Source organism: Manis javanica, chromosome 4 (assembly GCF_040802235.1).
Source record: "Manis javanica isolate MJ-LG chromosome 4, MJ_LKY, whole genome shotgun sequence".
Taxonomy (NCBI): domain Eukaryota; kingdom Metazoa; phylum Chordata; class Mammalia; order Pholidota; family Manidae; genus Manis; species Manis javanica.
The window spans coordinates 62,119,330-62,143,783 of NC_133159.1; the positions used below are offsets into that span (position 1 = coordinate 62,119,330).

At 38.6% G+C, this 24,454-nt stretch overlaps 1 protein-coding gene across 2 annotated transcripts in view; it reads right to left on the reverse strand.

Moving 5' to 3' along the window:
• ERICH3 (glutamate rich 3) overlaps positions 1-24,454 on the reverse strand; it is a 121,099-nt gene that overhangs the window by 90,118 nt on the left and 6,527 nt on the right. For both annotated transcript variants that reach the window (XM_037024391.2, XM_037024390.2), the window contains exons 2-3: positions 3,207-3,300; positions 770-895 (exon numbers count right to left, since the gene is read on the reverse strand). In XM_037024391.2, coding sequence (XP_036880286.2) covers positions 770-895; positions 3,207-3,300 — 220 coding nt within the window. The remainder of the gene's footprint in view (positions 1-769; positions 896-3,206; positions 3,301-24,454) is intronic.

Sequence of the window (24,454 nt, forward strand, 5' to 3'; positions counted from 1 at the left end):
TATTTTCAGTGGCACTACACTTTGGATTGGCTTACTGATGATTCTACAGTTGTTCATAAATGTTTATTACACTCACAGGTCAATGGTTTTACGAACCAGGTTTTCTGATTTACTGCTATATGGTCAAGCCAAGAAGTGACATGCTTTTTCACTGAATTCAACGTGGTGTTAATGGTTGAAACTACAAGTTCCAAGGAGCAAGGCTAAAATAACTTATCAAGTTAGCTGGATATCCTACTAAAAATGCCATGTCAGATTTTTAAAAAAAGTTGTTGATGCTTGGGTTATGAATCTATGCTGACCAGTGTGGCCTAAAGTAGGAGGGACAGCAGATGTTTCAATGCCAATTCCTTGAAATTTAGCATACGGCTAAGCTTCAGAGCTGTAAAAGAATAACAAATCTGAAATAATTCATGGCAGTAGAATTACTGATATTTAAACAGATGTCACTTTTTTTTTTAGCAAATGGAAATTGAGGTACAGATGGTGAGGGCTGGTATGTTTTACAGTAGCCATTACGGATTAAAAATCTACATTTGTTAAATATCAAAAAATATATAATGATGTCCATGTTTTTCCCTAACTGAAATGTACAAAAGCTTAGTTTAGTCTCTTGGCTCCTAACTAGCTAGAGAGACAATTTGTCAGATCACTTTGTTCCATTCCTTTTGAAGGAAATATAAGAATTCCCCTGCTTCTGGCAACCAAAGTATTATTAAATATCATATTAGAAAATATCTATTATAAAGAACATAGTAAATACTTGTACCTCCATGTCGAGCACCTTATGGAATATAGCCTGGGCTAAGCACTCCCGGATATACTTTTGGTGATCCTGGCTCATGATATTTAGCTTGTATTCTTTTTCAGAAAGTATTCTTCCATTTCTTGAGATCTGTCATACATAAATAAAATATACATAGAAATACAAAGCAGAAAATACATCAATACCCAAAAAGGAGAGAGGACAGAGCGACACAGTGTGTTCTGAGCCTAAAGGAGTATAGGACACGGTTGATAAACTTTCACTTTTAATGCATATTTCATAGGCTCTAAAAAGAGAAAGGCAGTCTCATACACCCATCATTGTGAAAACACACGCAGGTGGTGCGCTTGACGTTTAAAACAAGGCTTTCATTAGAGTAACAATTTTCCGTGGATGGAACCCAGGTGTGCTTTTCATTTCTTTTTCTGTGCACATTTGGGAGGAAGGGGTGGGGTGCAGTACTACCTTGAAACAATGAATAGGAGCAGTGATCACAGGACAATGAACTCACAGGAAATACCTTGAAGGGCATAACATGTAAGTATAGAGGCTCTCATTGGTTTGTTTTCAAAATAATTGGTTTCATTACTTTGTTTTCACATTGCTTTTTCTTCCACTCTCCAGCCCAGAGTGTAATTTAATTTGCTATGATTCAGATTTTTCAGATTATGCAGTACTGCAGATATAAAGTATTCCAGATTCATTTCAATTGGCATCATTGCCAGTCCCCGGAGTGGTAGTTTCTATTTTTTATTTACTTATTTTCCTCTCCTTTCAATCCTTCCTATGGGCATACTTGTTGTATTTTCCTGTATCTTCTGTAAACAGAGAGTGTGGTCCTTCCTGGATTGTTCATGTTCCTTTCCACTTAATTAAGCCCTGCTCTTCTTTTCAGGTCTAATCTGATCCCACATATTTCTTAATTTGGTAAGTGCAGTTTTTTAACACTGTTGGTGAAACCTTTTGGAAAGTTAAGATGAGCTAGAGTCGTGCTCCAAGTGATTTCGTTGCTGGTAGTCTTTTTTAATGAATACACTTTCTTGGAAATGCATTGTGCATGGGATAGCCTATCATGTGTGTCCACCTGGGAACAGTGTTGGGAACATCCTGCATTGCTGCTCCCTCTTCAGTCAACATGTGTCCTGCTGTCTCTCCCCTGGGAGCTGTCTATTCTCAACTAGACTGGAAGCTCCTACAGAACTCAAGTTTTTTTTAACTGAGCCCTCATCAGAATCACCTAGAAGCCAGGCTGAAAAACAGATTGTTGGGCTTCACCCCACAGCTTCTGGCACAGTAGGTCTGGGGTGCTCCAAAATTGGCACTTTCTAACATCCTTCAGGTGATGCTAAACACTGTTGATTCAGGGACTGTATCTGAAGGACTGCTCTGGAGAAGTCTGTATCTTCCTTGTTTTTGAGCCCATAACCAGTGTTCAGTAAGTGCTTATTATTGATGTTTGTAAGTAAAAGTCCTTCCCATCTATAAATGAAGTTCACAGATTGTTTTCCAAAGACATAATGTTAATAGTAACCACAATAACAACAACCATTTATTACACATCGCAAATTGTCACAACAGTCCTGAGGGCTGGTAAGATTATCTTCATTTTACAATTGAGGAAGTGGGAGCTAAGAAAGCTAAGTAAGTGAGTTGCTCAAGATTCTGTCTTATAAATGGCAGAGCCAGGTTTCAGCAGGGCATGTCTGGTAACAAAGCCCCAGGAGACAAAAGGCAAGTTCTCTGAGATCTATCCAGCCCTAGTGCTAAGCACATAAACAATTAGTAACGCAATGCACATCCTTTCAACACCATGGCAAAGAGAGTCAAGGAAACCTATTGTATTTTAAGAAGGTAAGCAGCTAAAATCATTAGTCACACTTTCTATAACCACACCCATTTCTTTCAGTGGAAAACTATATATAGTATTTTTTTAAGGTTTTCCATTAAATACATTTAGAGGAATGCAAGTTTTGTGGAAATGATACTTTGGGAGCTAACAAAAGGCACTAGTGTATCAGTAAACTATCTTGGAAAATGAAACATTTTTACAATTTCAAGGGGAAATTGTCTTCCACACTGTATTCTGTGATTATTAAAAATAGTATTTTTTTCCTGAAGACCCTGACAGTTCCTGGCTCATACAATGTGTTCAATAAATATGTGTTAAATAAATGAATAAACTAACCAGTAAAATAGGCTGTTGGAAACTCATAGGGTGCTTCCTCAATAATTTTTAGGTTGCCTTCGCAGGCACTATGACCTCTCATCTTTTGAAACACAGCTTCAAAAAAACAAATCAGAGATCTGAAAAGGAAGTAATTTTTCTAAAATGAGAGGAGAGGGAAGATGTTGTTGATCTCAAAGAGAATACCAGAAAAGGGAGGAAATGATTGGACATAATGAAACAAGAGGTCAGGTAAAAAAGTCAATCAATTCTTACCAGCCCTGATCTTAAGAGATGACGCCTCATCCTTGCATTGTTGAAATATCCAGCCAGGTGTTTATCAGTAAGACTGTTATATGCTGCAAGCAACCTGAAACAGAAAAATGAAACCATGAAGATTTATGAAGTGTTGCTTGATAACCAAAGCAGTTTGGCTTTCTCATCCCCACACTGTGCATAAACATTCACTCAGCCAGCCAGCCAGTCATTCGTCGATGTGTAAGGAGCCGGTACTGAGCACCTTACTGTATTTTATTTTTCTGATAAGAACTGGGAGAGGGTCCTGACATGGTTTATAATGTAGACATCAACATCAGACATGAACAATTCAAATGGTTGTGAAAAATCCAACAGTAGAAATAAGCAAAAACTCATGGGGATACAGAGAAGAACTTCAGTTGTCAGGAAAGCCTTCACAGAGAAAGCTTGATGGAAAAGTTGGGGCTCCTTCAAGGACCCTCCAGCCCTGTTTCAACCTAAATTCTAGTAACTCAAACTTGCCAGCACTTCCTCAGCTTAGTCTTTCAGGTGTTCAGGACACAACACACGTAGCATCACTATGGAGGCCTTTCCCACACCTGTTAGCTAACGGAAAACACCCTTGGTGCACAGTCTGTCTATCCCTGGAAACATAGCCTGTTACAAATGGGGGTTGCTGTCACATTCCACTCCACCCCCTAACACTCTGAGTTACCCGTTACACATCACACCGTGTTATTATGTATTTCTTAGTCTCCTTTGCTAGATTTGAAGGCCAGGGTGTGGTGCAGTATTCTTGGATATCTCTATGGATGTTATTTATCATGTAACTAAATAATGATTGTTCATTAATCTTTGAAAAATGACTGTTCTGTCAATGACATGGGACTTTTTGTGTGGGACTCATTCTTACTCATATAAACTTCTAAGTTTTAAGCTCAGCAATTTAAAAATCTTAACTTTCTCATATGCATCCAGACAATTTCATTAATTCCACACGTAGAACAATTTTTAAGAAATTCACAGATTACTTTTGATTTTTAGGACCTTTCATTTTAAGAGTTACAAGAGGGCAAATTGGTTCCTTGATTACATGCTATATCTCAGTAGATGGTCAGCCTAGTTCTATAAGTCAAAGTTTGAAACTATTTTTTCTAAGCTTTAACCTATCCTTTAACCTATCCTTTATTGATTATTATTACTTTACAGAAGCATATAATACACATACACATGTATACATATATGCCCCTTTGTGCATACATACATACATACATATACATAAATGTAAGTGTATATATAAAGAGAGACACACAGATGCAGAGAAAGAGAACACACATCCTGAACACAGCCCTAACATAAAGCTGTCTTTAAAAAAATGGATACCCTATTACCGGCAACAAAGATTTGCAATCTGTACATTTTATGAGCAGCTGATCCTTAACTTACTCAGAGACCAGAGCAGGGACTCATAGAATCAAGTAAATGTCATTAGAGACAACTTTATTTAGCTGTTTGCACTTCCTTAATTACATGGAGATGGTGTTGGTGACCTTTTCCTGTCTCTTTTCTCCTTAACACCCATCTTAGGAAAGTTCCATGCTGTCAAATGGTAAGGAAAGTTTAATTTTGTCCATAAAAGAGACTGAAAGCAGTTACAAAACCCAGAAACCTAGGTGCTACAAGAGACGGGCAGACATATGAACAACTTCGGAAACCATTATTCCACTGGGTTTATGTAAAAAGACAACCTGAGGGCTTCAGTAATGCACATACAAAACCAGCCCCAGATAATGCTTTGAAATCATCTTTTAAATGAAATGTCTTGGTGTCCTACAGTTCATCAAAGTTTTCCTGTCTCCAAAAGGTCAACATTGTATCCCTTACCCTTTCTAAATCTCAGCATATCTTTTCAGCAACTCATTTCAGAAAGGTGAGCAGGTGTCTCTCGTCATAACAATCATGATTCCACAGTTCACAGATTCTTAAGATAAATCATTAGACTGATTTCATATGTAGTCTTTTGTCTGTTTTCCAGGCTCAATCTTTTTAAAAAAATCAATAGTTTTAGAATAGCTGTGAGTGGTAAAACTCCGATTAAATGAAGTAGGGTCAAAAAGTTAGGATAACACAGATTTCAATTTCCCTGTTGACTGATAAAAGATACCCTTCTTTTAACTCTGGATTTGTCACTTTTTAAATATTTAGGTCCTAATAATGATGCTTAGCCAGCTTTGGCACCACCTCATTTTAATCCTGCTCTCTCAGGCTCCTACTGAATGAATATGTGGGTATGATGCCCCTCTAGTCTTACTGAAAGGTCTAATTAGATCCAGTTGAGTTGAAACCTTTGAACACATCAGTTTTCTTACCTTTTCCTGTTCTGGAAAGATTGAGAGAATGATAATTAGGTGGGTCCACCCAGGCTCAATCATTTCTTTTTCAGACAATGCCTGAATTTTTTTCTAACTGAAACTTTAGGTTAATGAATTGTTTGATAATAAGAGATTGAACTTCTACACAGCTTTACTGAAATAGTTCTTATGGACTGAATGTTTGTCCCCATCCCCACCCAAATTCATATGTTGAAATCCTACCCCACAGTGTGATGGTTTTAGAGGTAGGGCCTTCAGGAGGTGATTAGATCATGAGGTTGGAGCCCTCAGGAAAGGGAGTATAAGAGACCCCAGAGAACTCTCTCATCCTTTCTGCCATGTGAAGACACTGCTAATGAATCGGGAAGGGCCTCTCATGAAGCACTTGAATCTGCTAGCATCCTGATCTTGGACTTCCCAGTTTCTGAAACTGTGAGAAATAAATTTCTGTTGTTTAAGACACTCAGTCTTTGGTATTCTGTTATAGTAGCCCAAATAGACTAATACAGCAGTCATTGCAAACATTTCTAATATATAATACTTTATTAGTGTGGGTTTATAGCCTCCTTCTGCATTTACTCGGTTACAATTTACAATTAACAATTTACTTTGCATTTATTCAACTTCAATTGCTCGATTACTCTACTGACATAGCCACAGACCTAGATTAGTAGAGCTTTTCTGATGTTTCTGCCTTTGTCCTCTCCATTCACTGCCACTGTTTCCACCCCCGACTCGTGCACTTTTCCTTCCTGCACTAGCCTACCCTGGGCCAGAGGAGATCACCTCTCCTAGGGTTGGTGATCGTGTTGCACGCAGAGCACCCACACTCCCTGTGAGTCACTCTCTGCCCTGCCATCAAAGCAGGACTCGCTGGTCCCGCTACCTCAGTCCTGCAGTCTTCCCTGCTCCCGCCCACGGGATCAATGACAGGGCTGGTCACAGCAACGACTAGTCCCCGCTCTGACTCAAAGGCCATGCTGGTTACACAGAGTCCCACAGCTAACTGCCCAGACCGGCCTGACTTTTGGTTTCTTCATTGGAGGGACAAGACTGCTTATCCTCCCACACAGTCACTGGGTGGAGAATGACCCCCACCCCCCCACCCCCGGTTCTGGTTCAGTGCACCAGGGAAAACAGTCCCCCGGGAAACAAAGCAACCCTGTCTCCATGGAGGGTCTTGTTTCCCCCACTTCAGTAACACCCCACGTGCTTGCGGTGCCTGAGGATTAGGACAGAGGCTGCTGAGTCACTGGGAGCACGCCTTCCCAGCGGCAGCCTTCCAAACCTTAACGCAAGGACCCCTGCCTCCCACCGCGTGGAATGCACAAATGGGCTCTGAAGTAGTAAGTCAGTGATCAGATGGAGATCTGCCCCCAAAGAGAGAGTCTACCCCATGAAAACCCCGAGTGAGAGAAGCTCTATGCTATTAATCAAAACATGTATTGAGTCTATTTGCAGGGCATTCTGCAGGGCACCGAGATGCAGAGACACACAGCCCCCGCACTCAGAGATCCCAGTCTAGCGCACAGAGGGCGCACACGTGTGCGTGTGTGCGTTGTGTGTGTGTGTATTTCATTTCTTCCTAATTTAGTCACAAATAGTTACCAAGTGTCTCCGTGTCACACGCTGTGACTAAATTGGGAAAGAGTGGGACTTCCTAGCTTCCTCTGCAGATTAACAGGCCCTCCCAGGTGGATGGTCTCATCTGATTTCTTTAGGCCCCTGGAATGTGAGCTAACGATTTCAGTTCTTCCAGCATCCTAAAATGGAAAAGTTCCAAAACAAGATCACTGTTCACTGTGAGTCAGTCCTGGGGAAACCTGAGCGAGGCAGTGCCCCTCTACTGCTGGAGGGCTCCCCTGGGCAGCGGCCCTCTGGACGCACAGCCTCCTCTCGCCGCAGTACCTGTCCCCGCGCCTCCACCCTGGTGGTGGGAAATGGGCAGAGTGGTTACTACTCCAGCTTCAGTTCAGTCCTGGCTCTGCCATTACTGGCTCCATAGCTGGGAGGATGTGACTTACCCTCCCTGTGCCCTGGTTGTCCTGCCTTTCACAAAACACTAGGAAGAACATGAACACAACTTACCCAGCTTCTTTACCACTTTATAACCAGGATCACTTTTCCTCCAGTTTCCAATAACATGCTTCTTATTCCATCTGTGACCTCATCAGAATGTCCTTTACCACCCACATTCCTACCAACATTCTGGACACGATTACTCACATATTCTCTAAGAAAAAGAAAACTCCAGCTTTCTTTTCTTTCTAAGCCATCACCAGAATCACTTTTAAAAGTCCTTTCACAAGAAAAGATTTGTAAACCATATATCTGATAAGGGGTTAATATCCAAAATACATAAAGATGTCATGCAAGTCAATAGCAAGCATAAGACCAAACAATTCAATTTGAAAGTGGTCAGAGGGCTTGAATAGCCATTTTCCAAAGAAGACATACAGATGGCCAACAGGCACATGCAAACATGTTCAGCATCACTAATCATCAGGGAAACGCAAATCAAAACCACAGTGAGACATCACCTGTTAGGATGGCTGTTATCCAAAAGACAATAGATAACAAGTGTTGGTGAGGATATGGAGAAAAGGGAACTCTTGGGCACTGTTGGTGGGACTGTAAATTGATACAGCCACTATGGAAAAGTGTTTGGAGGTTTCTTAAGAAATTAAAAATAGAACTCCCATATGATCCAAAAGAAATTAAATCATGATCTTGAACCAGTATCTGTACCCTCATGTTCACTGCAGCATTATTAACAATAGTCACGACATAGAAAAAACCTAAGTGTCCACTGATGGATGAGTAGATAAAGAAAATGTGAGAGATAGATACAATTATAATATAGATAGATGTAGATATAGACGCACACACACACACATACACACAGAGTATTTATTATTCAGCCATAAAAGGAAATCCTGCCATTTGCAACATGAATGGAGGACATTAAGCAAAAAACTCAGATAGAGAAAGACAAATACTGTATGATCTCATTTACATATGGAACCTAAAAAAGCTGAACTCACAGAAAAAGAGAGTAGTGGTTGCCAGGGACTGGGAGGTGGAGGAAATGGGAAGATGTTGTACAATGGGTACAAATTTCCAGTTACAGTATAAAGTTCTGGGGGTCTAATGTACAGCATGGTGATTATAGCTAACAGTAGTGTATAATATACTTGAAAGCTGGTAAGAGAGTAGCTCTTAAATGTTCTCACCACTCCAAAAAAAAACCAAAAAACCCAAAATGGTAATTATGTAAGGTGATGGAAATGTTAACCTACCTTATCGTGGTAATCATTTCATAATATATATACGTGTATGAAATCATCACATCATATACCTTAAACTTGCACAATGTTATATGTCAATTATATCTCAAAAAATCTAGAAAAAACTTTTCTATTCTCTACCCATTACAAGTTCCAAAACCTGCTTCCACATTTCTAGGTATATGTTATAGCAGCATTCTACTTCTTGGTATCAATTTCTATCTTAAGTCTGTTCAGTTTCTGTAACAGAATAGACTGTGTGGCTTAAACAATGTACATTTATTTCTCAAGGTTCTGGAGGCTGGAAACCTGAGATCTGGGTGTCAGCATGGCCAGGGCCCTTTTTGGCTGACAGACAGCCATCTTCCCTTTGTATCGTCAGGTGGCAGAGAGCAGACAGAAAGGCAAGCCCTCTTTTGTCTGTTTTTACAAGGGCACTAATCCAGAATGAATAATTATCCCCATTTCGTGGATGAAAACAAGTCTTAATTTAAGTTACTTGCTGGAAATCACATAACCTAAAAAGTTGTACCTGACAATATTCACCAAGTCACTGTGAAGAAAGACTCACAAGGGCTTGCTGAGGGGTGGGCCAGGATGTGAAGTATGAGGATGGAAAAATATGAATCATGAAATATTCACAGAGAAATAGAATACCACCAGTTCCCCAGTACAGAGATAGGAAATGTTTAAATGGAGATTTTTATAGACAAAAGCAAACAAATATATAACTTTCATTTACAATTAGCCACAGTATTAGCATAAAAACAATACACTGAAACCTTTAAATCATCTTATTCTTTTAAGTAAATATGTTCCCATAATCTGCTTTATACTACAAGTTTCCCTAGCAAACTTCTTTAGAAAGAATATAAAGAATAATTTGACACCAATGGTTTTATTTATCTCAAATTTGACTTAGCCCATCTGTGTTAATGAAATTTGTATTTGTTTACTATTGTTGCTGTACCAAAGTACCCACATGAGTAACTTAAACAGCACAAATTTATTACTTTATAGTTCTGGAGGTCAGAAGTCCAGAATGGGTCTCACTGGGCTAAAATCAAGTCATCAGCCAAGCTGCTTTCTTTCTGGGGGCTTTAAGGGAGAATCCTTTTTCTCCCTTTTTCCACATTCCAGAGGCTGCCCACAGCCCTGGCTCCTGGCTTCCTCCTGTTGCCAAAGGCAGGTGAGCTCTACAAGGCCATCTCCCTGGTTCTGGCTCTTCTGCCCACCTCTTGCTCATTGGGGGGCCATTGTGATTACTTACATTGGATCCACCCAGATTAATCCAGAATAATTTCTTATTGTAAGGCCAACTGATTAGCAACCTTAATTCCATCTGCAACTTAATTTCCCCTTGCCATGTAAAGTAGTTTATGCACATACTCTGAGGATTAAGACATAGACGTCTTTGAGGGACCATTATTCTGCCTCTCACAAAGTTTTCTTATGTGACAGATGCCAGAGAGCCATACTGTTGGACACTGAATGCCACAGCATTTGTGCTACAACACAAATTGTCCAGTGATCAGTCATGCCAGTTGTTCTTCATTTTCAGAAAGGAAACTTTCCACACAGATAAAGGCTATTCTTGGTACCATACCAGGACGCACAAAACAAGTTGATGCTGACCTAATTTTGATGTGCCACATGTGAGCACTTAGGCAAAAGAACAAGACATACCCTAAGGAGCATTTCAGACAATTTATATTCTTTCTCACAAGGATAATGGTATAGTGGTGACTTGCTTTAGGTGAATCTGTGAAAAGATAGGTTGACCAATAGAGTGTCATCATATTCATATCAAACACCACTTATCAGCACGTATCATATTTCATTAAATTCAAATAATTATTATATGAAACACTACGAAGAAACTTTTGATAACTACACTATGGTGTGCATTGATTGTAGGCAACAAATTATTTTAGTAATCTGAAAATGTGAAATAAATCAGCCTAATGATGAAATATGTTACCATGCATGCTTTCTACTGTATGTATATAGACATGTCTGGGGAAGAGGAAAAACAAGGCATATATAAGAAAATGGCAGGGTTCCTACCATTAAGAGCCTCAAATGAGGTTAGGGAAAAGGATTTTATACATGAAACAGTTAGAAAACATACAAAAGTATATTTTTAAAACACTAACAGTGGTATAATGGAGCTGGCTCATACAAGCTCTAATGAGATAGTTTAAAATGTTTAGGAATTATACAAACTATTGTTAGCTTGCAGTTGGCCATGATGGCCATGTTTGCACCACAGAAATCGCACACTACAAACCAGGGCTCTTCCTTCTTTCTGAAAAGTCAGTTTATCAGCAAACCACTGACTAAATTTAAAAAGTAGGACAGGGCATATCACAAAGGATAAGTAAAATGATTCATTATATGAACCAACATACTGAAGTATGCTTTACATAGTTTTAATCTAGAAATTCATCTTTTGTATGCAATATTTGACCAAAGGGTCTCATATACCTGTTCAAGTATTTCCTCTCCCTATCAAAAAGAACATAAGGACTCTAGCAAATACATTGACATTTTCCAGCAGCATTTTGATCAAAAAATTTTATGCAAGATATCTCTTTACATTGTCACAAATGGAAAGGTTCAACTCACCTACCAATCTGGAAAAACACCATTTTACGCTCAGCAGAATCAAGTGAGACTTAAGTGAATGAGCACAGTTTTATCACTTAAAGATGAAAAGCCTAATCAAGAGGTACTTTGCATTTCAGAGGTCACTAAACCTGCAATTTGTGGAGAGTTTGATAGTGTTCAAGGAGGGCGTGCATCAACTTCTACTACCAAGGCAGGCTTCTAGCAGTGTCAGCCAGATAAAATGTTTCTGCAACTCACATGCCAAGTCCTGTACTGGGAAGGCAAGTCAAACAAATCGTAGGATCCTGTGACTTGATTGCCATTATGTTACAATTCACAAGCAATGCAGTTCCATCTCCTCACCCAAATACCTCTCTTATTGTCCACCAGAAAAGATCTGGCAATAATCTAATGAATTCCAGCTCTATCAAGAAACTAGTTAGACTCAAGTCACTCAACCAAATCTAAGATTTTGGATCTCAGCAAGGTTCAGTTAATAAAATCTAAATTGAAATAAGTTCACCAAAGAAATATTTTGAAACTAGGACCAGTAACCAGAAAATTTTTTTTTAATTAAGCTATTTAGTTTTCCATCACTAAAAACTGCACGTAGAGTGAGAAAACATTATATGAGGGAGAAAACATAGGAGATATGTGACCAGACATTAAGCTTAACTATTAAGAAGTGGAATGATTTTCCTGTAATTAGTTAAGGCAAATAAATCTATACCAAATACCTCTTGCCCAAAGTAAATTTGATAAGATTAAAAAAAAAAGATGAGATTTGAAGCCAGGAGGCCTGAGATCAAATTCGAATTGTAACTCTTTCAAGATGTATGACCCTGGAGAATTTAGTCTTCTTCCCTTAACAATTATGGCTAAGTAGTGAAATGCTGTGCTTGCTTCCCAAAGTACATGATTTAAGTTTCCTCGTGTGGAAATACATTTACCTGGAGCTAATACATCACTGAATTGCAGAAGTGACAATGGAAGGTCCAGGCAACTCCCGTGTTTTGTATTCAGGAAACTGAGGTTCTAAAAGTATGTATGATTCATCAGTAAATTCACAGCGAAGGCCTCAAAAAGAAGATGCCAGAATGTCACTGAATTCCCATGGAGTGTTACCTATCCCTTTTCTAAGGTCCTTGTCTCACGACCTCCCACCAGAATTTCTTCCATCCCTGTTTAATCACCTCCTTTAGACTTATATTAAGATTCCTCCCTGTATCCCTCTCACAGTTGTAGTATGGAGCCCTGCCCACACTAAAAACTTATGCCAGTATTTGTTGCATACATGAAGAAATCAATTAATGGAAACAAGGTATATTGGCTCAATTCCTTGACACATAGAATTTTTTAAAATCCATGTGTTAGGATCATAACCTTTCTTCTGCTTCAGGATAAAAATGGAATCAGTCTAAAACAAAAGAAGTTCAAAAGTATGCTTTACATAGCTTGTTTTTTTTTAAAAAACAAAATGCTCAGGGTGCAGGATCATGCTAACAATCTTACTTTTGTTATTTTGCTATTGTCAAATAAGTGGCTTTGCAATATGCTACAAAACTGTATTAGAAGAAAAATGCAAAGGAGGCAGGGAATTAAAAAAATACCTTTTGAGGAAACTTGTAGGAAGACCAATACAGAAGAGCAATTGACATAAGGGTCAATTATTTTTCAAACCCTTTATAAGAAAACTCTTTGCCAACTAAAATTTGACCATGAGTCTCTGCTGCTTGCCACTTCACAGAGGGTGATTGAACTGATATCTGATAAATGATTTTATATTACATTCTTCATTCTTTTTTATTTGCATCCAAAACCTGCCAGATCTCAGCAATTATGCTAAATATTGATTTACAATTTCTCTAAGCTTATTCTAATGATGCAGCCAGATGAAAAGCATAATATTATTTTATTTATAGCCTTCACTGGACGGTTTGAAGTGACTAGTAAAAACAAAACTAGTCTCCTACTGTGCTGATGGCTGGTGAGATCGTTTTGCAATGTTTACAGATGAGGCCATAGGAAAACAATGTGTGGGAGTCAGTGGGCCTGGCACCCACGAAGGTTGACCAGTCCCAGTAAGATTATGGTTAGAGCCACCAAGTTCTTCTCTGGAAACTTAAGAATTTTACATCTTTGTACAGGAAAAAAGATTGTGGCCACTTTAAAATATATGCATTCACAGAACAATGGTACCCAAATTAAGGGAGATAGTGAGGCTGTATGGAGGAAAGGTGACAGGAGAGAAATTTTAGAAACCAAGGTTCCATCACTAGTATTTACTGATCACTTAATTTTTTTCATAGTGCAGTAAGCCCTCTATAGGCATTGCAGTATATACTTTAATCCTCAAAACAATGCTGCAAAGTACTATTATCTTCCCTCTTCATACATGAGTAAGTTGAAGTGTGGAGTGGTTAGGTAAGTAGCTCACAACTAGTTAAAGCCAGATCCAGGATCCAAATCAGGGGCTGCTCCACTTTAACTACTAAGCTGAACTGTGTCCCATGTGCAACAGTCTTTGGTCTCATAGAGTTCAGCCTGGAGAAATAAAGACATGTAGGTGGCCAAATAACTGAATGGTTGACCTGTGAAAGGTGCAAGAGGTGAGGATCATCACAAACAATGAGTGAAAGTACAGGAAGAATACTTAGGTTCAATACAAGGAAAATTGTTTAAAAATCAGAGTGGCCTGGAGGATGACATGCCCACCGTCCCTGGGACTGGATCATTTCGTGACAGCAGTGGTGGGTTTTAAGAAGGGGCATGGCATGACTAGATTATACTTACTCTCCTTTTAACACCAGAATCTTCAGCTGTGCGTTGAGGCAATAGAGAATGGTAGCTGAGATTTTGACCCCATGAGCACAATTCCCTGAGTTTGCATCTTAATTAGATTATTTAGTAGATTTGCAACCAGGGGCAAGGCACTTAATTTCCCTATGCCTTCTACCTTCCTCTGAACATGGAGAAAATAATAATGATACTTTAGAAAGTCAGAGCATCAAATTAGTCGATATGTATAAATCACTTAGCACCTTACCTAACATATAGTAAATGCTCAATGAATTTTGGAAATTATCACTGGATATATGCCTCACCCACTCAATTTAAACCAAAATTAAAACAATACTCTACAGGTAAAACTACTTCTTAAAGACCTCCACCATGAGTATTTTCATCCCATATTTAACATTCCCTATTGGCAGAAAACCCTCATTAGAGGAAGCAATACTTAAAATCTATTTCTTCCTATTTGTTCCTCAAAAAGCGGTTACTTATTTGTCTCACCAATGGGTTTTATCCCTGAGCAAGTTCACTATGGGTTCAATGTAACCAAAGAAATGACAGTAGAATGTTCTTGGGGTGAAAGGGTTATACCCAACTTTATTTCCATAGTGGCAGGTCAATCACTAAAATCTCATTCACTCAGAGTGAATCTGCATGCAGCAAGCTGGTCTCTGCCTCTGGGCCTCTCTACCCACAAAGCCATCCTCTGCGCCTCTGTCCTCCATGCTGCCACCAGTTCAGCCTTTACTCTGCTATCCTGCAGCCTTGCAGCCGTGCCACTGTGTCTCCCAGAGCACTGGGTGGAGCTCTTTATATAGAGTCAATAGCAACGTACTGCCCACACATGTGTAGTGAGCTAGATGACCAGGGCCAGGTGAGAACCCTGACCACAGGAACTTTCATTTTATCCACATCATTATTCTTTTAGAAAGAGGCTAGTATAAATTTGAGCTCTAGCTTTTTGAAGATAGAAAGCCACATTCCTTAATTATCTTTTCTCTATATTATAAACTCCACAAATGCATTAACTTTGTCCTACCCACTAGAGCCTAGGATTCCAGTAACACAGAACGATGCCTGGAACTTAACTTATTTTTTGAATATACAAATAAATATTTTCCTTTTGTAGATTCTCAAATTTCTTTCAAGTCGTCAATATCCATTTTGAGTTAACAAGTCAGAAAATTGCTGTTTTTTAAAGAGGATCTGAAAAACCTTCATGTTATCCCACTTTTACATCTTGACATCCAGAGCAGACTTAAGCAAAAGCATAAAGTAGGTGAAGATTGCCTTGCACACACCCAGCCTTCCACTCTGGTGTCCTTTCTCACTCCAAAGGACAAGCCTTCTGTAACAGTAACCACCTGGCATTGTCAGATTCCTCCTCCTACTCCTCCTCCTTTCTGCCTCCTCTCCCCTGCCTCTTTGTCCTCCTTTACCATATTCAGCTACTCTCAGGAAAGCAGTTGTCAGAATTCTTCAGGACACTTGCTGACATTCAGTGTAGGTGCAAGCTGTTTATTAGGGACCAACATCTGTGACAGGAGGAAGGAAGAAGCAGGACTGAGCAGTGGAGACGTAAGACCACACTCAGCCAGGTTAGAAAAGAGCTCTGAGGTAAGTACTGCTCCTCGGAGTTGACCAGCAGCAGTCTAAAATGGCCAAGTCTTTATAACACTTCACATTCAGTCATCAACGAAGGCTGCCCGGGAAGGACGTGACCTTGGATAAGGTGGTACTCTGGAGGAAGGCGGACTCCAAAGATGCTGACAGTTGGAGGGTCTACAGACTACCTCTCCACACAGGCGAAGCAAGTCCTTCCTAGGAGGGGCACCTGGGTGGTACATCTCTGTGTCAACCGCAGCAATGCACTCCCTCTTGCAGGGAAATTTATCTTTTAACGGGATCAAATTCTTAAGTCAAGGGCACAAGCTCTGATTTTGAATTAGGAATCAGAAACCCAAGTCAAAGAGGTGACTTTGGGGAGCAGGGGTGTTTTCTAAAATCCACTACAGGGGTAATCATCTCTATTTCATAAAAATCCTTCTTGCTTTAACCGCACTAATCTAAATTAGGATACAAAATATCACCCAAGAGTGCAAATACTGCCACTCCTTGAAGTTGTAGGTGATGTACATTGGGAAGCCTCTTTTTTTTCCCTTCTCATAATTAAATCTGAAAATTTTCTTTGGTAACTCTCATTCAAATTACTTTTAAACAAAATTCTGATTTCCTAAAACAATTTTGAACTTTGATTCTATGTGCTTCTAGATGCCCAGATTTCCCAAAGCTAGCTTTATCTACACATTTGATATTTAGCCCTTCTGCTGGGCCAATGATAACCCTGGTAGGCAACTCTAGCCATGGGGCTGATCTACCAATCAACAAACACGTAATGAGCAGATCCTACCAACAGGGGTGCACTTGGCAAAAAGTGGTGCTATATTTTCTAAATGTATTATTGAGTATATCATATGAGGGAAAAAAACTAAAACTATACCAAAGAATCACATAGAAGAATAGTATATATTAAAGATCATTTAAGTCCACCAAAGTTTTAGTTTCACAAGAGCTGGTTCTTTTAAAAAGTCATGCTGCTTCTCATTTTTTTTGAGATCATATTACCGGTGTCTTGTCACTTACCCCTACCATCTGGAATTAGAAAGATCTAGTTTATGTCTCCTATTGTCACTTTTATTCTATGAGTTTCAATGAGTTGTTTAACATACTATTATCCTCAGTTTCCTCATCTATAAAAGGGGGCAAATAACACTGCCTTACCCACAGAGTTTCTGTTAAGGATTAAATAAGCAAATGCAAGTACTTAGTACAGAGCATGACACCATTACCTGCTATAGTGTTTAGCAATATTTTATTCTTAAATGAACCACATACTCATTGCCTTTGCTCTGAAAGTGGTAAGTAGACCATGCTTTGGGGTCACAGAAGAGGTACATCAGGAGACTTGAGAGTAAGGGGTCAGGAATGAAATGAAGTCTGAGCCAATAGAAGAAAACCTAGTCTATTCAGGCCATGTGAAGGTGAGGTAAGGGAATGTATACCAGAACTATGCTGGGAAGAGGGAACATATGCCAAGGCCCAGGGGTGAGAGAATATCCTGCCCTATCATTACCCTCTCCTCTTGCCAGATCCTCTTCCCGCCCTGGTGGAGCTCCTGTTTCCACCTCCACTGTGTGTGCACACACACATGTACACTCACACTTCTAGAGCCCTCACAGTGTGGAGGTCCCCACTGTGTTTCAAAGGCCAGAGGACAATCAGAGGGCAGGATGGCCACCATGTCTGCTGCAAAACATGAAGGACATCAATACAATTATTTTATGCAGCAACAGACTGCTTACTAGGGAACAGGCCCTATGATACCGTAAAGCTACAAAGCTGTATAAGCACAGTCCCTGTCCTCAATGTGCTTACAATTCAACTGAGGAAGCAATGGCAGGATGGTCTGATGTGCTACAGTCAGCAGGTATCACTTATCATGCCAGACATGAATGATCTCATTTCATCTTCAAAACATCCTGTATGCCAGCTCTCTGTCCCATTTCACAAATAAGTGAACTATGCTCACACAGAATGGGAATCCCCTGTGTGAATCTGAACTGGGTCCTGAATGTCAAGTGTTGAGGGAGGGAATAAAATGTGGGTTGGTGATAATCAGGGCAGAGATTCTGTCCAGATAATGCTGAAAAGTGGGAAGATCACATAAAAAATGTCGCAGAGAGCAAGATCACAAATTCCTGGTACTCCAGTTGAAATTTGTTATTTGCGATAGGATTAGCACCCCAAAAGGGAATTGAGTTCTACAGAATTATTAAATCGTCAGTTATACATGTCATGCTTGAGGGGGGACTGCCCCCAGGCAAGTTCCCCCTGGATTTGATGAGACCAAATAACAAAAAAGGAAAGTTAGGGGTAAAAGGGTTTATACCAAACTTTACTCTCACTGTGGCAAGTCCAGTGCTAGAATCACATCTGCCTCTAGGGCAGTCTTCACGCAGCAAGCCTGTCTCCATCTCTGCCTCCAGGCAGAGCACTGGGTGGAGCTCTTTATATAGTAATACGAACAATAATGGCTCATTGCCAATGGGTGAGTAAGCATTAGCTTAGCAGTAAGCCAATTACATCATTAAATAGATTAGGGTCGGTGAGGATCCCCATTTTCCCTACACATGATATGTCAAATAGGCTTAAGTTGGCTGTCTCCACTTAGAAATCTGATCACTATTTATACTTGCTCTTGGAATATGGTCTCTTATAGATTCAAAGAATCTACTTAAACTTGAAAAAAAAGCAATTAAAAAAAACCCATCCACTAAAGAGGGAGACACCAATAAAATTACCATGTGGGGTTGGGTAGGATGACATAATCAACCTCTTTAAAAATCATTCCCCTAAAATGTAATTCTTACATGAATATTGAGAATTAAAATAGAACATCTGGTCAAAGGTTAAAGAGGTTGACCACATTTTAAATGACCACTCATTTAAAAGAAAAAAATACCCATAATATTTTCACCAGTCCTTCTACAATTTGTCAATGTCAAAGTAATGACACAGCTTTCTGAGTTTTTCCTGAACTCTCAAATTAGGTGAGAAGAGCATTCTGGAGAAAACAAGAGCTCTGGGTCATGGTTTCCATTTTTATTAGAATTTTCAGCTATTCAGATTATGGCTTTTCTTTAAAGGGGCAACCTCAATTTTGGGGTTATAATTAGGTCAGTGCTAATTTTCTTTGTAAAATTTCACAAATTTAAGAACAGGTTACTATTTAAAATAAGTTAGTTTAATTGAGCAAGAAAATGATTTAAGGACTTGAAACACATTCCTTGTGTATCCTTCCATTAGTTTGGGATAGCTCTGTTTATTTTGAGTTGTATATTTTATGTATTTTAAATTGTGTTGATGTACTTTAAATATTGAATCCTAAAGACTCAAGTATGTGTGAATTATTCATATGGTAGTAACCATTTCATTATATATATATATATATATATATATATATATATATATAAAGGCATCATATTGTACACCTTAAATGTAACACAGTGTTATTTATTCAATTTTATCTCAAAAAACTAGAAAAATAAAACTAGAGGAAAACAAAGACTTAAGCAACATATGCTTTGTACAAAGATCAAAACAAATACACAATAGTGCCACTCCCTGAATCTCTAGTAAGTGCCAATATTCCTGCAAGGAAGATATTTATTTGTCCCATTTTTGAAAGAGGAAAGCAAGGCACAGAGAAATTAACTTTCCTAACTTCACATAAGGCACAACTGAGATTCAAACCTTTGTCTTTCTGACTCCAAAAATATTCTTCTTTCTCCTATAGCATGCTTCTCTCATTTTTTTTAATGAAACATTGATATTCCTTTTGGAATATTATTCCTTTTCATTTAGAAAAAATAGTAAAGACAATTTTCAGACAGTTTCAATCCTTCAGACACTTCAAACCCTTCTTAGTGCCCTCTATGAAATGCTCTGATCTTCTTCTACTCCCCATTACAGTATCTAAGTTCCCCCGGGGGTCAGTCAAAGTTCTAAGTCTTCAGTTTGACTGAGAGGAAAGAATTTGGAGGAAGGAAGAACCCAACAGTGATAACCTTACATAAATCCCTAAGAATTGTGGTGGAACAGTCATTTGCTGGCAATTCAAGAGAGAGACTTCAAACTATTGACTTCAAGGCAAAGAAATATTTAAACTCACTTTTACAAAGGTTTAGGAGCTGAACAAAAAAAAAAACAACAACAACCTGATACTAATTTTTGACTTTAAATAGAAAGCAAATATCTTCTAGTTAAAAAAGAAAAATTTTGGTGGTGTGAACACTTAGTACTATATCTGAGGTTCAAAAAACTAAGCAAGAGACAGTAAAGGGAACATGAAGATAAAACTGGATTTGAGGTATTGACTTCTCAGGCCCGGCGAGCTTTCACTGGGTTTTATAGCATCCTTACGTGCTCCTAAAAGCATGTCAACTAAATAAACAAGTAATGCTGTCTCCTCTCGCTTATTCAAAGTCATAATGGGTTACTAATGCCCTGGCAATGGTGATGTCATTATAATACAGCCTCCTACCTCAACCCATCTGGAAGGAGAATGCTCCCATGAAACCCTTGGTAAGCTGAAAGTGCCTACATGAAGAAGCGATTACCACTGATTTATATGAAAAAATTTTCAGGGTTCCCAAATCCAAAAAATAACCTCTTAGGCTTTTCTGGTACCTTAGGACACATCTTGCTAATGTGTGCACAAAATAAACCAAAATAAAGCAAAATGCTCACAGACACAGTTCCAAGGTCTGGTGATTGATAGTGAGGACTGTGGTTGCAGGGGAAGAGCTTGGAGGAGTCCCTCTTGCTGCTTTGGCTGTGTGCTGCCTCTACAACTGCTCACTGTCACACAAATCTGAATGCTATTTGCTTTTGACCTATTTTTGTAAAATCAGAAATCCTTTTCAGATATCTTTGGTTAGCGAAAAGAGGAACTAATATAAGTCTTTTGTAAAAGCTAAGTGGCTTAAGTCAAAGTTTCAAAAAGTGGGGGATAACTGTGCTAAGGTTTTAAAGTATTTTTTACTTCCTTTAAATGCTTCCAGATATATTATTTTATGTTTCTCCCCTCCTTTAAAACTCTTCCCCCATATTAATCCTTCCAGATGTTGTATTCAATTAACCCAGCTCTACATCTAGCAGAAGACTTAGGTATGGAAGTTCCCCTGCAGAAAACTGGGCATACTTACATATATTAGTACCTAACTTAGCAGGTATTAAGTTAACATATTAACATTTCCTATGCATCAGGCCCTCTGCTTAATATTTTAAAGTATTTCATTTAATCCTCACAATCACCTACAAAGCAGACATATTTTCCACAAGAATGAAAAAAAAAAGAATCAGAGAGATTATACAAAATTTGTGCAGGATCATACAACAGTTATATGGCCAATCTAAACTCAGATTATCTAAGTCTACAGCCAGACAGCTAATTACTAGAGCACTGTGTTGCACTGGACCAGAAGTGATTCCTCAGCCCTTTACCTTGCCTATCTCCCACAGAAGTTGGAAAAGCAAGGTACATTCTTTCCCACTCTCCCTTACAGCTGGGCATGTTCACTGATGCAGTTCTGGTCAATGAGATACTAAAGGGAAGTCTTCTGGAAAGTTCTAGAAATGTTTTCCTCCCTGATAAAAAAGTCCTTCTTTCACCAATTTTCCTTCTGAATGGGATGTCTTTACAGAGATATAATGCCTTGATCTAGGGTAGTTATCTTGCTATCACAAGGAAAAGAAGCCAAGAAAATTGTAGAGATAAGAGCTCAAGCCCAGAAATTATTTTTAAAAAAAGCATCACCTACCTTCAAACTCCTTGTGAAATAAATAATAAATTTTGTTACAGTTTAAGACACTATTTCTTTGGTTTTCCATTACTTGTAGTTGCATGTCTTCCTCATTCAGTCACCATGCTGCTCAATGACAGCAAAACCCAATGAAAGTCAGTGACTTTTGAAATCTTTCTTAAAACTCACTTTTCAGGTCTTTTTCAAGGACTCAAGTGAATTTCTAGAACAGAGTAAGTGCTTAATATGGTAGCTTACTGACAAGCACATGGTAACCCTCTCAGTAAATATTAATTGAACGATCTCTTGGGACTCAACATTAGTGAACGCTAAGATAGGAGACAGATACTAGCATTATCGAGCTACATTCATTCAGGTAGAGTCCTAGGGATTCATGGAGGACCAAAATACGTAGTGAGATGTGGTCTTCACCCTCAATGAGTTTGCAGGGAACTCTTAACAGGGAGGAATAAAGACAACTAAATGCTACAAGGGAAGTGCCTTCATGGTACTTGCTGGCATAACTTTAAAAACAGTACAGTCTTAGAAACAGCTTTTCAAATACTATAGATTTAAAAATAGGAACAATTCACAGGAAAATGGAGAAGAAAAATGTCAAAAATGCTCAATATAATTATTTATGGTTGGTAGGATTTCAAGCAATTTTTATTTTCCTTTTTGTACTTTTCTGCTCAAAGCAGAAAATTTCAAAATACAGGTAAGGACAAGAAGGGAAATTTTTAAAAAAAACATCTGTGTCCCTAGTACCCAGAGATTTGAGATTCCACCTAAAGTCTATTATTCTAACTTAGAGCAGATTATTTTTATTTGAATCTAAACAGCAGAAACAACATTATTATAAATATCTTGGAGCAAGCTATAAAGAGAGACATCTTCTTAATATGAAAGCCACTAATATTCACAAATATGAAATATTACAATTTGTGACATATAGAGTGTCAGATTAACTGCTACTATAAAATACTACAATTCAATTCAATCTAAAATCCCTAGCTTTTAATGCCATTTCATAACTACTATGTGCAATTTATATTGTCTTTTTAGTTCCCTGCTGTTTCTTCCCTTCCTTTAATACTTTTTCCTAAGAAGTTTCATTAATTTATAAGTGTTTATTACTACTATAAGGACATAATAACAGTCACAGAAAAATGGATACCAGATTAAAATGTTCAATTTTCTATTGCACCTAGTATCAGACACTAAGAGGTGGGGAGATGTTTGATTACTCGTCAGACTTAACAAAAGAAAAGTTCAGAGCTTATCAGTAGAGATCATTGACTTATTATCTTAATTACTTCTCCTCACTAGCCCTTTAATCATATTTTCTGTTTGCTTTGATTTTTATCTCCCTTTTGAATATTTAGCTTCCAATCTCCACTCTCCATGACCCTGATATTGTTAAATCATTTATTTTCAATGACTCTAAAGTTCTCACAAAGACCATCTGCAGCATTTGCAGGCCCAAATAATGAAGAGCATCAGCAGCTGCAAATAAGTTGTATTAGTGTTCTAGGCCTGCTATAACAGTGTGACACAGACTGGGTGACTTAAATAACAAAGACTTACTGTCTCACAGCTCTGGATGCTACAAATCCAGTACTGAGGTGTCAACAGGGTTGGTTTCTTCTGAGGGCCTGGAGGGAAGGATCTGTCCCAGCCCTCTCTCCTTGGCTTGCAGATGGCCATCTTCTCCCATATCTTCTCCCCGCATGTATGTGTCTGTGTCTTAATGTCCTGTTCTTACAAGGACAATAGTCGTACTAGATTAGGGCTCACCCCATTGACCTCATTTAACCTCACTCTTTAAAGACCCTATCTCCAAATATAATCACATCTAAAGTACTGTGAGTTAGGACTTCAACATATGAGTGGTAGAGTAGAAAGACACAATTCAGCCCATTGCACAAGTGTAACCAGAAAGGTGACTAAAACATAACATGGATTTAGACAAAAGAAACAAAAACATGTGTCCTAGGTACCAAGAAACTCAAGCTGCTATGATTTCATTCTGAATTATCTGTGCTGGAAAATAGAAAAGGATCATTGACGTTCCATCAGAAAGAGGAACAGATAGATGCCTTTTGGATCCCACCATATCCATATAAGTAGTTGGGATGAATGAGGAGAGGATAATGAAGCTCTCCAAAGAGAATCACCAGAGCATGGGGCAGAAGAATACACTGCACTTCCCAGTGATCTACCTGAAGACCAAAAAAAGTTAAGCATACAAAAGTGGCAGGAAGACAAGAACAATGAAGAGTGAGAGTGGCCTGCAAGAGAATGGGAAGTTATTAAGGAATTCAGAATCATACATCTACACTAGGAAATGCTCTTCATTTTTCAAGAATGTTTCTTTTGGCTCACTATAAAAGCAAAGATTTGACAATTCTCAGAAAACTTTAAAATCATTAATACCAAAGCACTCTTAGTAATGCATGACTTTTCCAGCTGCATCTCCTGAATTGTCACATCTTTTTTTCTTTTCTCCAGAGAGACATTAATACAGAAAGGCAAGCTCTCAGGTCAATTACTTCAATCCAAATATATTTTCTGATACAACAATTTGCAGCCATAACATTGTCAATGAATGCTGTGTTCCCTAATCGGGATTCTTGCAAGAAGACAGTCACTTAAGAGAAGAACAAATGACTTCTGCTCGGCTGGAAACCAGAGGTATATTGGAATCCTATCTTACTTTCAGGTTGACGTTTTCAGTAGACACGAGATTCAAATATACTATATGGTCAAAAATACCCTTAAAAATCATTAATTTAATCTGTAAAGTACAATATACATGGTTTTGTGTAATATCACTCTAT